The 14,625-nt window shown below is 35.3% G+C and overlaps 1 protein-coding gene and 1 long non-coding RNA gene across 2 annotated transcripts; both read right to left on the minus strand.

Moving 5' to 3' along the window:
• Positions 1 to 1,596: 1,596 nt before the first annotated feature.
• On the minus strand, positions 1,597 to 11,844 carry LOC142555144 (uncharacterized). The gene is made up of 5 exons (XR_012822347.1): positions 11,813 to 11,844; positions 11,461 to 11,600; positions 7,542 to 9,564; positions 7,388 to 7,437; positions 1,597 to 2,440 (listed from the first exon to the last, which is right to left on the minus strand). It is a non-coding gene; the product is annotated as an uncharacterized LOC142555144 (long non-coding RNA).
• A 259-nt stretch (positions 11,845 to 12,103) lies between these two features.
• Positions 12,104 to 13,338, minus strand: LOC142555143 (histone H2A.2). The gene is made up of 2 exons (XM_075665847.1): positions 13,043 to 13,338; positions 12,104 to 12,634 (listed from the first exon to the last, which is right to left on the minus strand). The coding sequence occupies exons 1-2, from the start codon at positions 13,250 to 13,252 to the stop codon at positions 12,383 to 12,385; spliced, it is 462 nt and encodes a 153-aa protein (XP_075521962.1). The 5' UTR covers positions 13,253 to 13,338; the 3' UTR covers positions 12,104 to 12,382.
• Between the last annotated feature and the right edge of the window lie 1,287 nt (positions 13,339 to 14,625).

Genomic DNA, 14,625 nt, shown 5'->3' on the forward strand with positions numbered 1-14,625 from the left:
TATTCAAAATTAAATCTTTAAATCCAAACACAATATGAGGATAATTATAGTTTTTTTCCAATGTAGCGCTGATCTAATGTTGATTGATTCTTATATGTGAAATGTCATATCAACATCTTGATGAAAAATATTTAAAATTACCAATATTGAAATATATATATTTAAGATCCGATTTTAACAATGTATATAACCAAAATTTTTAAGAGCAAAAAATCGCAATTTTCAATCGTGTATAATAAATTTGACTGGTAAATTGTTACTTGTTACAAATTTAATAGAATATACAAGAGAAAGGAGATGAGATAATTCAGATAATGACTCAGGAATCAATTCTTACCTCAACCAAAGATTTCTATGCACATGGAACAATTGAGTGATACATGTTTGGAAGTGTTACACAGAAAGATCTATTTACTTCCATAGCATTAATCATAATCATCTAAAAATCTACCCATTTATAACACTACCCTTAGATGGTTATTCATGTAACAAATATTTCATCAAAGAAATATCTTGCGATAGATTATTGGGGAAGATTCGGAGATTCGAGTATTGCTTCATTAAAATCTTGATAGTAAAACTTAGTGGGAAAAATATAAACAAAAGAAAAGGAATACATCAATATATACTTCTCTTAAATGTCTTTCAGATGATGGATGTGCTTCTTTGAAACCTCATTGAAAAATAATCCGATGGGAAAAAGAATATGACACCATCGCTATTTGTTGATTGTTCTTCCTCTTACAAGCATCACTTGAAATCTTTTCTTTGTTGTCTGATATTACATGCTACATTTTCAATTTTGATATCGATAATGGCCTAATGAAAAGATCGATCGCATTATCTTTCATCAATGTTCATATATGGTACTTTAGGACCAAAGACCTTTTGAATGTTTAAATAATCAAACAATCATCAATAGATATAATATATCCACATTGGTACGTATGTTTCTATTAATTAATCTTTAATCAATGCTTATATTTGATATTTTAGGACAAAAGACCTTTTCAGTATTTAAATAATCAAACAATCATACATTAGTATGTATGTTTATATTAATTGATTAAGGAGTAGGTGTATATTATATGATATCACATAATTATATAGGTGAGACAGACTAATCGACAATGAAAATTAAATTTTTTGATATAAAAAAATTAATATTTTTTATAGATCGCATCGAATCAAAAATTCATTCCGAAATTGACTAGTGAACGCATTTTCATAAGAGTTTTTTGTTTTCACATGTTAATAATTTATCTTTCTTCTATTCCTTTCACTTTTAGTTATAATAACTCAAACGTTTGGCAAACATAATTTCAAAAAATCTATTCGACTATTTGTTTCAAAGTTTTTTTCATCAAATCATCTTATCCAGTAACCTTCAAGTCTGCAGTTCAAAGCACAATTATTATTCACATATATGTCCTTTTTTTAAAACTTTTATCAATCAATAATAATGTACATTAATATTTCATTTAATTGATATAATATCACTAACATATTGTTGAAAACATTATAGTTTTCTCCCTCAAATTTCTCATATAAAATCCAACTGAACAAAATATAGCTAATAAGACTTGAAGATAGTAGATAAACACTCACTCCTTGCTCAATGTACTTACATCAACAAAATCACATGTATACATACCAGAATACAAATTAACTACAATCAGAACATTTCATGAAAATATCAAATATTTACTGGAAAATACGAGCGCATTTTTCGTGCACGTTTAGGACGAATCCAGAGGACAGTCAGCCACTGTTTCGAATCAAAAGGAAACTTTAAATTTTATTGGCATCCTTTAATACATTGAATCGCTCATCTGCTCAAGTTTTGGATATGCTTCATTGCACTAGGAGGCAGGGCATGCAAGCCTAATTAGAACTTTGATTCAAAAGAATAAAGGCAATCCCTTTACAAGCAATGCGTTTCTAATATGTTTTGATAGCTATCAAGAAATATAGCCTTTACTCATAACTCGAGCAGAAAATTACCTCTAATTTCAACCCAACACATAACCAAAGCTTTAGAACTGGTGAGTTGCCCTCTGAGAAGCACTTTGCACAATTACTGCTTCACCTTGAAAAAAAGAAACACGGATCTGGGCGAGTCAATACCCACCCCAAATAGGCCGCCGTGGCCATGATGAAGATGGCTTCAAAACAGACAACTGAAACTTAGAAAACGGCAGTAAAGAGACAACGGAAAGGAACGAAACCATTGCTAAATTGCAACATAATGAAATGGCAGTTTATCAAGTTAATTGAATTATGTGTAGGCAACGATTATCCAAAACCAATCATTCCATTTCTATTAAGCCATAACAGAATTTGCTACAGAACGAAATGAAAGAACCAGAAAAGAATCAATCATGATCACAGCTAGATATCTTCTGTTCTCCTTCAGCTTCTTTGATCTCCCGACTCTTTTCTGCATTTATTTTCGAAGTATTACAAGTCGAAAAAATCGAGGGATCAACAGATAGAAATGCAAGAAAAATTCATCATTGAAAACAAAAGACGTAAGTTACCATGCAGACTGTAGATAAAGTCTATCAAGCATATCTTATGATTCAGTTAAATGTTCGATAATAGTTGTTGTAATTTGTTAGGATAGCTTAAATCTGTACTCATGAAATTAATATAGAAGTCTTTTTCTCTCATATCTTTATTTTCATATGGTATCAGAGCCTTAATGTTGGATCCGTCTCCACCCCCGTCTCCTTATTTTTCTTACGACAGAAACGCACCTCCACATAACCATGTCCACCGACTGGACCAAGTCTTCGAACGTGTCCGGCAACTCCACCACCGAAAAATCTCTTGTCCTCGCTTCTCTTTCAATAAGTGATATCTCATCCTTTCAAATAACAACCCATCATCTCAATGGTGGCAACATCTGCAGTAGGCACAATCTGTCAAGATTGTGATTTGTGTCATGGGTAAATTAGGGTTTATTAACGGCGAACCTCCTGCCCCAGCCAATACCAATCCCTCATATGAAGCCTGCTGGCTGAAAATTCCATTGTTCTTGCGTGGCTGGTGAGCTCGATGGATTCTGCCATCAGCCACATCTACTTGTGGTTCAAAACAACGAAAGAGGTATGGGATGTTGCCCAAAAAATGTACTCTGAACTTGGGAATGCCTCTCAAGTGTTCGAACTTTGGTCGAAGCTGAAAGAAATGGAACATGGCTCACATTCAGTCACACAATACTTCTCTGACATTCAAGATTTATGGCAAGAACTGGATTTATTTTTTGAAGACAATTCTCCATGTTGTTGAATGCAGTGTGAAACTTAGACTGCATCTCGAAAAGGAGAGGGTGTTCGACTTCCTGGCATATCTCAACCGAGAGCTTGATGATGTCCGAGGAAGGATTGTTGCCCGGGACCCTTTCCTATCCCCACATGATGCTTTTGTGGAGGTCCGGTTTCATGCCACGTTCCCGGAGCTGATGACACCGACATTTAACAATTAAACGTTGAATAAAAAAGCCTCTCAGCATAAGATTCATCCAAACTAGTTTATCTCAGAAAATAAAACTGTAATTACAAAATGAAACAGCAACTTGAACATAGCATTATCAAAAGCCTCAAAATTGATTTTGCTGTGCATCTTCGTTCTTATATGGGGAAGATAAGGATATAAGGAATGAGTGTTTGAGAAAACATTCAGCAAATTTGAACCGATTGAACACGACATATAACACGATTTACAAAATAAATATCCATGTAATTTTTAGAAAAATATTAGATCATGGCAGAACGTAGGGGTGTCAATCGGGTCGGGTTTCGAGTCAACCCGCGAAATTTTTTTTTCAACCCGAATCCGAAGCAACTCGAAAACCCCTAACACGAACACGAACCCGTCTAACCAGCCTAACCCGAATTTTATTTATTTTTAAAAAAAATTAATGAAAAAAATTCAAAAAAATAAAAAATAATAATACTATTTTAATTTAAACACATAATAACAAAATTTCCGATTTAAATTTGAAAGTTTGAATGTAAAAAATTAAAGTATATTTACTAAATCAAATAAACAATTGTTAAAAAATAAAAAATATACAAAATAAATATTAAATGATGAAAATTTATCATATAAATATACAATAAATTTTGTTCAAACATATAATATATAAAAATATAGGTAAGTTTTCGGGTCAACCCGCGACCCAACCCGAAACCCGTCTAACATGGCACTAACCCGAACCCGAAAATTACCAACCCAAACCTGATTTTTTTCGTGTTGGGTTGACGAGTCGTGTTGCATTTTGACACCCCTAAAAGAACGACCCCTTTATGCAGAACATTTCTTAAACAAAACAAACATAAACGTATAACATTTCATAATGGACTTGCCAAACATTCTCGTGTCTCCTTCTCACCAAAATCATACACACCATCTGCCCCATTTTCACTAATTTATAGTGACATTAGGGTTCCATCACAAATTCCAAATCGTAATGGCAAAAGATGATTTTTAACTTTCATTGACGATCACACACCGAGTTACATGGGTTTACCTTCTCCAGGATAAATATGATACCGCTACTATTTTCCAAAAGTTCCACATGATGATTCAAACTCGGAAAGAAAAACCCATCATCTATTAGATGATGCCCGTGCTCTAATGTTCACAATGAATGTGTCTAAGTTCCTTTGTGTGGATGTGGTCCTTACAGTTGACTATCTTATTAGTTGCCTACCTAGTCATCTCCTAAATTTCAGCACTCATTTCCCTCTTGACTTCCCTTTCCTCACATATCCGCTTCCACTAAACTTCTGCTTAAGACTTTCAGATGTAGCGCATTTGTGAACATTCATGACTAGCATCGAAGTAAACTTGATCCTTGGGCTGTCAAAATAATTTTGTTTTTGGGATATTCTTCTACCTATAAGGGGTAATGGGTATTGTTGTAATTGTCCTCAAAAAATAAAAAACTTTTGTATGTTGTGATGTCTCCTTCTTTGAGAATACTCCTTATTTCCCCTCAACTACGTTTCAGAGGGGGAGCTTAGAAAATGAAGCTTGTTGGGAGACAACACTTCTTATCGATATTAGCCCAGACACTAGTCTATCCTGATTCCATCAGCCCTCAAATAACACCCTTTCCAGTGTCAGAACCTACCTCTTCAGTGTCTACCCCTCAAATGTCAGAAACAGGAGAATTAACAGCTCAACCAAGATACGTCTATTCAAGACGAAAATCTCGAGTTATTAAAAACGTAGTGAGTCCTAATCACAGACAAGATCTCAAACCGATAGTAGATCTTCAGCCAAGTATCGCTTGTGATATTGATATTCTCATAGCTATTGGTAAGGTGCAAGGATCATGCACTCGACCAAATTTCTCTTTCTTTCTCCTTCCTTGCGTGCTTTTACTTCAAAGTGGTCAAGTATAACTATTCCTAGGTCAGTTCAAGAAGCTCTAGATGTTCCCTGAGTGGAAAGGTGCAGTGCTAGAGGAAATGTGTGCCTTAAGCAGAACAATACCTAGAACATGGTAGAAGTACTACATGGAAAAAACACGGTGGGATGTCGATGGGTATTTAGGGTAAAGTATGGGGCAGATGACTCAATCGTGAAGCACAAAGCTTGCGCAATTGCCAAAGTATTGACTACACCAAAACGTTTGACCTAGTTGCTAAGCTTGATACTGTAAGAATTCTTCTATCATTGGCAGCTAATATTGATTGGCCTTTATAACAACTTGAGATAAAAAAATGCATTCCTACATGGTAATCTCGAAGAGGAAGTTTACAGGAGCCAACCCCCTGGTTTTGAGGCCAAATTGAGAAAACAGATGGTTTGCAAACTCAACGAGTCTCATTACGAACTGAAACAGTTTTCACATGCATGGTTGATAGATTTTTCAGAGTCATCAAGAAGTTTGGATAGTTGATACAATCACAGGCAAGCAGATCATACACTATTTGTCACACACTATGAGAAAGAGAAGATCACCATTATCATCTATATGTGGATGACATCATTGTAACTGGAGACGATAGTCAAGAGATGGAAAAAGTGAACTGTATGATGGCAAAGGAATTCGAGGTTAAAGACATTGGAACTTTGAGATATGTCTTGGGTATGGAAATTTCTAGGAACAAAAAGGCATTTTTGTTTCTCAAAGAAAATATATTTTGAACTTGTTGGAAAACACAGACATGTTTGGATGTAAGCCGAGTAGAACAACAATCGAGTTGGGGAATAAACAAAAAATGTTCGAAGGGAAATTAGTGGACGTAGGATGATATCAGCGTCTTGTCGGGAAACTTATCTATCTTTCACACACTCGACCCGACATTGGATTTGTAGTCAGCCTAGTAAGTCAGTATATGTAATCACTGTGTAAACTGTCAAGGTCATCTGGATGTAGTCTATAGAATTCTCAAATACTTGAAACAAACTCCGAGGAAAGGCTTACTCTTCACAAAGAATGATAAACGAAGAGTGAGTACACTTACATATGCAGATTGGGTTGGTTCAATTACTGATAGGAAGTCAATATCAAGATATTGCACAGAGGTATGGGGAAATCTAGTGACATGACGGAGCAAGAAACAATTAGTTGTTGCAAGGAGCTATGCAGAAGCCGAATGTAGAGCCATATCACATTGGAATTTGTGAGTTTATCTGGATTAAGAGAGTATTGAAAGAACTGAAAATAAAACGCAAAGATCACATGCGGCTCAATTGTGACAACAAATCAACTATCAGTATAGCTCACAACCATGTCCATCACGATAGAACCAAACATGTGTAAGTAGATCGACTTTCATCAAAGACAAGCTAGATGAAGAGATTATTAGCATTGAATACATACATCCAATCAACTTGTTGATCTACTCACAAAAGGACCAACAGAAAAAAGTCATGAATTTCTTGTTAACAAGCTTGGCTTCATCAACATATATTGTCAAGCATGAGGGGGTAGGATATTATATTTCTCTGATTTTTTGGGAATTGTTGCATCACTTGTGGCCTATATAAACATGTACTGTATACATAAAATTAATATAGAAGTTTTTTCTCTCATATATTTATTTTTAGCGGTAAAAATACTTGACCAGGAAATGATTCTAAAGAAAGTATCAGCCAAGGTTAACTTCTGCAAAACAGACTAACAGTTGAAATCAATTCAGCAAGTTCATCTCAAACGCACATTAACTAATTGGATCGAATAAAACTTGTACAGAAAAGCATCAAGTTGACCTAGTTTTAGGTCTGGCATTGTATCATAGATGTAGGTCTTAAGATGAAGCCACATAAATATTTTGTTGCATTGCATTAACTTGTGATTATATTTCTACTATTTAAAGATCAGGAATAACTAAGTTAAATATTAGAAACATTGAGAATATATAACCTGACTTTTGTTCCCTTCATCCTCCATCGGCTTGATGGACACGGATATTTCTGCCATCCAGCAACAAAAAAAACAAACATGGAAAGAAATTTTAATGACTTCAAAGAAGATGTAGTGAGGCGAGTAAGCAGAAACTGTAAAAACTGGAGTATACCTCACCATTCATTTCATTTAAGGCTTTATAGGCTGCCTTCTCCACAGTGATTTACAAATCCATATCCTTTTGATTTCCCACTTGCTCGGTTGCATATTACCTTAGCTGCTAAAAAGGACGTCATTTTCCTTCATTGATGATTTCACATGTTGTGGTGTTAATGTTAGGTCCATCAGCCTACATTCAATTACTTCACATTTCTCAAACGCATCATTCAAAATGGTTTCATTGGTATCATAAGAAAGTCCTATCAAGTAAAATAGTTTTTTCCTCAGCAGACATAATCATGAGAGCAACCAAAAAAAAATGTATAATTTCATGAAGTGGTGGAAGAGATATCCAAATCTCTATCAACCATGCGATTGGAAGAAGACCGAGGCAAAGACAGCAGCAATCAATGGGGCCCCCACCGACCAGCATTCTGAAAGACATTGAGACAAGGTGACTTATCAAAAATACCTCAAAATTTGAAGCTAGATTTTCCCCGGTCAATAGCCAATCAGACCTGATGAGATATCTTAGTTAATGTTAAAAGTTTTTTCGACACCAACACAGAGCGGAGAAAGACAAGGAAGGATTGACCTCTTTCCACTTTGAGTCTGATGACGAACCTTGGCTCCTCAAATGGGAACAAGATCGTCCAAAGTTATAGTAGGAAGAATTACCGTCATTTGCTTTGACGAACCTTGGCTCCTCAAATGGGAACAAGATCGTCCAAAGTTATAGTAGGAAGAATTACCGTCATTTGCTTTTAATCCTTGAGATACTCCTATAACAATTGTTCTTGAAGTGGTGGAGAATTTTTAAGAATAGCATGTTGGAAGATTGTGGAATATCTCTTTTTCGTGCTTGAGGACAATCACGATTTCCAAGGGGAGGCAGGCTGAAATCAAGGATTAAGTGCTGGAAGATTCAGAAAAAAGAAATTAATCAGAAGGATTTTTATTTTTTTTTTTTAATATTGCATGCATTCAAGCCATGGATAAAGGAATCACTGCAAATTTCTAGTATTATTGCAAGGAATAAGAATATTCATAATTCTAAAATCAAATATTGAATGTGAGATCACGAGGTTCCCTCAAAACAAGCCTCGAAACCCTATCCAAAAATACATTGATCATGGAGAAAACATAAACAAGCTCATTATCTGTATTCCAGATATCTATCTCTAATAGACCAAAAAATATTCAATAGACCCAACTTATGTGTTTTAAGGTTTCTCAAAATTTATCCATCTGCTTCGCTCAAAAAAATATAATGATAAAACATAATCGATCTGTAGATTCTTTAAATTATTTCAATAAGGTGTTTAGAGCAATTTAAATCTTTAATGACTACGAGGGTAAGAGAGAACCAAAAAGCTTGAACATTAAAGAAAACACTCGAAAGAAATTTAATGGTGCTCAGAGGTTTTCTACCCCTTCACCTTCAAGCTTCAACAGAGAAACTACTACCCAGTCTGGGTAGTAAATACCATTAAGAGGCAATCCTACAATGAACAACTCCATCAACACAGGGAGGAGAATACTATAAAGTACAAGACATTGACTGCATTCGATCCATCAGTCTTTTTTTTTCAATCCATCAGTCTTAGAGCCCATTTTGTGAAACTACAAAACAAGCTTAGGATCAGTTGAAGAAAAATTCCAGGTCTGTGATGAAACCAAATAAATTGAAGTATTGAATTTGTAAAGAGAGTTTGATTTTATTAAAATGTTTCAGACTGTGACATTTGAAGGATGACAGTGACTGGTTTAATGAGGATTGTGAGCAACTCAGACTTCATGGAGTAGAACTGGCAAATAGAAGAAGGATGAGTAAAGTCCTTGAGAGTGTTCCAGCTAAACTAGATGCAAAAATCTCTCAAGTGGAAGACTCAAAGGAGCTTTCAACTCTCTTACGCAGATGTGAAGAATGATTTCCAACCATGGCAAATATCTGTCGTTCCAACTGCAGAAAGTATACTCATGCTGAGAAGTTTTGTTGGTTAAGGCTAGATATTCCATGAAAGCTTCCAAAAGCTCTGCAAAAACAGGTGTACAACCTGTTCAGAGGCTCTACAATTTATTGTCACAAATCATGCTGCCGAAAAAAATACGAATGCATCGCTTGTTTGATCAGACCATAAAACAATGCACGTCTCGAGCAAATTCATGACACTTTTTGGCAAAGGAGGACCGTAGCCTCAACTCACTGTTCCGTACGCTCCGCAACAAAATGGAATTGAGTAAGAAAAAAATACGACAGTAATGAAGATGGCAAGATGCTTGAGCATGACTGAAACATTTGTTTGCTAAAGCAGTAATCTGTCTATTCATTAATCTGATGTCAACTAAAGCTCTAACACATAAAGTTATATTAGAAATGGGGTGTGGTGGCAAGCCATCAATGGAGCACTGGAGGATTTATGCATCTGTGTGCTACACTCATAATCCAGAAGTATGAGAGACAAATTATACAAGAAGTTGAAAGTTGAGAACTTCCTTGGATACAATGAAGTCACAAAAGGGTACAGGATTCTCAACCTGAAATACGAAAGATAAAGGTGAGCAGAAATGTCAAATTTAATGAAGATGCTATATGGACAGAAAAGAAAGGAACTTGAAGCAGAAGACAATCAAATTAAGGCTATGGAGGAAAAAGATCAAGGCAGTGACGTGGAGTAGGCTGTAAAAGCACCCAGAACTTCACAAGATATCTACTACAGATACAATCTAGTAACACTTGAACCATTAACTGAGCAGAGCATTAAGTCATGGAAGTTGGAGAAAGCCCATTGAAAAGGAAATCAGTATGATAAAAAAGAATCACTAGGGAGTCGGTTAAACCGCCTAAGAATCATTATAGGTCTTAAGTGGATTTAAAGAACTAAACTCAACGCCGATCATTCTGTGAACAAGATCACGGGTGGATAAAAAGGTGACACAAATAACAATCAAAAACATAAATGGAATGACAATCACCAATCACAAGAGGAAAGAGCCGTTTGTACTTTGTCATGACAATCACCAATCACAAGACCCTTATCTTACTTAAAATCGATCAAAAACAAAAATCATGGTTAGAATGAGATCTCTCACTTCTAGTCTTTCAAAAATTTGGTTAAATGTCATACATAAATGGAATTACAAATAATTTTAAGGGAACAAATTCTCTTTGTGCCAAGTGAGTTGCTTAAGAAAATAGTGAAGTACTTCGAATAAGTGGGACAAAATAAACAAGTAAAACTAAACTGACCATAATTGTATTAACTGATGACTCTCCACTGAGAATTTGGGTGAGAAATCGTATCTAAACACAAATTACCCATGAAAAAGCATTCATACAATGTGTCCACTAGCATCAAAGGAGCTTAGATTCTACATGGTCCCTTTTTCCATAATAGGTTCCACTCAATGGTCATTCATTATGTAATTAATACATCTTCAACATCCTAAATATAATAAATTACATGTAAATAAGTGTGGGAATTTTGTTTGTATTTATTATTGCATGTCTTTAAGCTGTAAGATATACATACTGTGATCAGAAGAAAGGAAAAGAAAAGAAGAAACTGAAGGCATCACTAAGTTCCATATGAACAAAACATTGATTCCAGTCAACTAGAGGTGTCCATTCAGAAATAGACCCAAGATTTAATATAAGAGGTGAAATTTTTGGTTTCTAAAACACATTGGTCATATGATTTTCTTCTGACACTAAATTCGACAAGAGGTTTTTTCGACAACATAAATATTTGATTCATGGGCTGAATGTTAACTTTTGAAAATGAGTTTTTTTTCTCATTCCAGCATTTTATCAAACGGAATACAGATCATAGCAGGCATAACACGTTAACCAGATACTGTTATCTCTGTGCAATTCCCTAATGTCGCATGTGTACAAAAAGCAAACAAGAATGAGAAAGGTGGGAACAGACCTCCAACGAAGAGTTTTATACAAGAGTGCTGCCGCCATCCATGAAGAGAAGCAAAAGAGTGATAATGATTTCTGCTCAACCAACGCATCTGCCAGCACACACAGGGTGCTGAAATGTGTCAATCACAGAGTCAATTGGTCCTATCAGGCTCAAATATTTCGAACATGTTGAATCATACCCATAGAGGAAATATAAAGCTACTACAGGTTGAAGTACCCAAATGCACTCATCTTATTTGCTCATTTTGTAAATAAATTAATGTTGATGCATAAAAAACGAGGTTACCAAGAGTGTAATCCAAATCCAAGCACCTTAGACCACAATGAATATTCAAAAGGTTACAAAAATGTACCATGAGTCTAATCCGCAGCACCATACAACACAATGTACCATGAGTCTAATCCGCAGCACCATACAACACAGCAACTACCCAACATGAAACATTACCTGTAGATGAGTAATAGCATGGCTAACAAAGCATGCGGTCCCATTGCCAACAGTCCGGAACGATCTTCATCCTAAAGAAATGGGATGCCAAATCCACTCAGCCCCAATTGAAAAAACTGTCCACTCATCAAGGCCATATACTACACCAACTCGAATATAAAATATTCTATGGGCAAGTATATTTGAACAGCTCCACTTGACACAAATAATCACTTCATTTATATTTAGAAGCAAATCAGAAACAACTGCCACAAAAGAGTCCAGGAAAATCCACTCACCATTAAAAGCTCAAAAAAAAAAAAAAAAAAACTAAAAAATGGACACAATTTGCAGGCTTCAATTCTGAAACAAGTTGTTCCATTCATTCACAGATTTCCACGAGAGAGCATCTAAAACAACAAATTATAAATATTACAACCTTGATTCATCTCATTCTAAGCCCAGAAAGGAACCATACATTTCTAACAACGAAAATCTAAGCAGCAGCCTTCTTGGGAGACTTCGTAGCCTTGGAAGGAGATTTAGGCGCCTTGGCAGCAGTCTCTCCGCCACTCTTCTTAGGCAATAGCACTGGGTTGATGTTTGGGAGCACCCCACCATGGGCAATTGTGACTCCCTGAAGCAACTTTCCAAGCTCTTCGTCGTTCCTCACGGCCAAAAGGACGTGCCTAGGGATGATCCTGTTCTTCTTATTGTCGCGAGCCGCATTCCCAGCTAATTCCAACACCTATAACCAAGAACCCAAGGGAAGGATTCAGATTCCAGAACCCAATACCCAGAGAAAAAGCCAGAGACAAAACGCTTAAAGCAGACGCCAACAAGAATATCGGCACAAACAAGTCAAGAAATGTGACAAAATTAGACGGATAATAAATATATTCTAATTCACAAAACATAGGGAAAATCAAGCCCCTCCATGTACGAAATTCTGATGTTGAAATAAATGTCCCATTTGCAAAAAGTGAACATCGGACAATTAAATAAAATGCACCACAAGCAAGACATGGTATTGATAAAGAATCAAAACCACGAACTCCATTGCGATTCCGATAACCAAAATCCAGACCCAGTAACAAAAACTAGTGGAAAACAGATCCAAAATGGAAGCGAGAATCCACAACACAAAAATAAATACCTCAGCTGCTAAGTACTCGAGAACGGCTGCCAAGTAGACCGGAGCTCCAGTTCCAACCCTCTGCGCATACCGTCCTTTCTTCAAGTAACGCCCTATTCTCCCCACGGGAAACTGCAGGCCGGCCCTCACAGACCTGGTCACCGATTTCTTCTTTGGGCCTCCGCCCTTCCTCCCACCAGCACCCTTCTTTACTTTTGCTGTGGCCTCCATGAACAAGAATCTCAACCCGGAAAACGGAAATTGTACGTCTGCGAAATGAGCGGAATGATGTAAATCGATTCAGTGATGATTCAACGAAGTGGTGAGAGATCGCTTTTATAGCACTGGTGGGGGTTGTGGTTTTCTGTTTATGTAGCGTGAACCGTTGGATTCAGAGAGAAATCGATGGCTTTGGGTTATTGGGGTGTGGATCCGCGTGATTTTAAATGAACCAATGGAAAGAGAGTTCGATATTTTGAATTTTTTTTAATTTTCTGTGGGAAGGGCCATGTATGTGAAATTTTGAATTTTAAGTTTGTGTGCCCAAAGGCGGCAGCCACAATGGTTTCTCTTTTTTAAGGGCTACTTTTATTATGTAGCATGGTAAATAGTTATCAAAATTTCGATTAAACCGAAATAACGGATTAATTCATAAAGTTGGTTAAACTAGTTTGACGATTATATTTTTTTATTTATCTGGTTTGATTAAAGATTTAGGACGTTGGAGTTAAGGTTGAGTTTATTTGAATGTTGTATCATTAGTATTGGATTAAAAAGTGAATATTCGACTTTCATTTATGGAGTTTGTCTTGGTTGCAAGTAAATTTTTTTAAATTTCCGACTTATTCGATTATTAATTGAAATAACTAATTTTTAATTTGATACTAGTTTGTCCAATTTTAATAGAAAATTCGATCAATTGGATTTTCTTCGAAACAAATTGATTTGTTTAATCTTGGATTATGTTATATGGTCGTTCCCGAATTAACCAAGCACGTGTTAAGAATTAACCATAGTTTCGAAAATTCAATATAACAAAAGATCGTCCAAAATATCATCATACGCATCAGTTTCAATGTACAAAATAACAGTTTATAAATGTTAGTTAATAGCCACGTATCTTTATACACGTTAAATTTATGTGACACGTGTCTAACTCAATCATCTAATCAAAGTATCACATAATTGTGTTGAAATTCCCTAAATTATCTATTAACTTATTTTTAATTAAATAAAAAATCAATAAGATTTAAAAGATTTCATTTTTCACCGAAAGCCACAATTTGAAATTGAATACTACTTTTAATCAATTTAACCATGTGTTGATTGACATTTTTTAAACTATATTTAATAAATCTTATTTTGATTTAAGATTAATCAATAATCAATAAATATGTAAATAGTTACCTCACAGATAAAGATTCGTGAGTAAAAAATATATATATATATGTAAATAGTTGATCATGTTATTCACAAGATATATTAAACCAATATGAATCAATAATTAAAAGCAAGAAACAATCATTTATTGAAAATAAATAGAATATCAAAACATAGTATGTCTCGACCCGATCACAGCTTTAGTCAAATATAAATTATTCCAT

Source organism: Primulina tabacum, chromosome 9 (genome assembly GCF_025594145.1).
Source record: "Primulina tabacum isolate GXHZ01 chromosome 9, ASM2559414v2, whole genome shotgun sequence".
Classification (NCBI taxonomy): domain Eukaryota; kingdom Viridiplantae; phylum Streptophyta; class Magnoliopsida; order Lamiales; family Gesneriaceae; genus Primulina; species Primulina tabacum.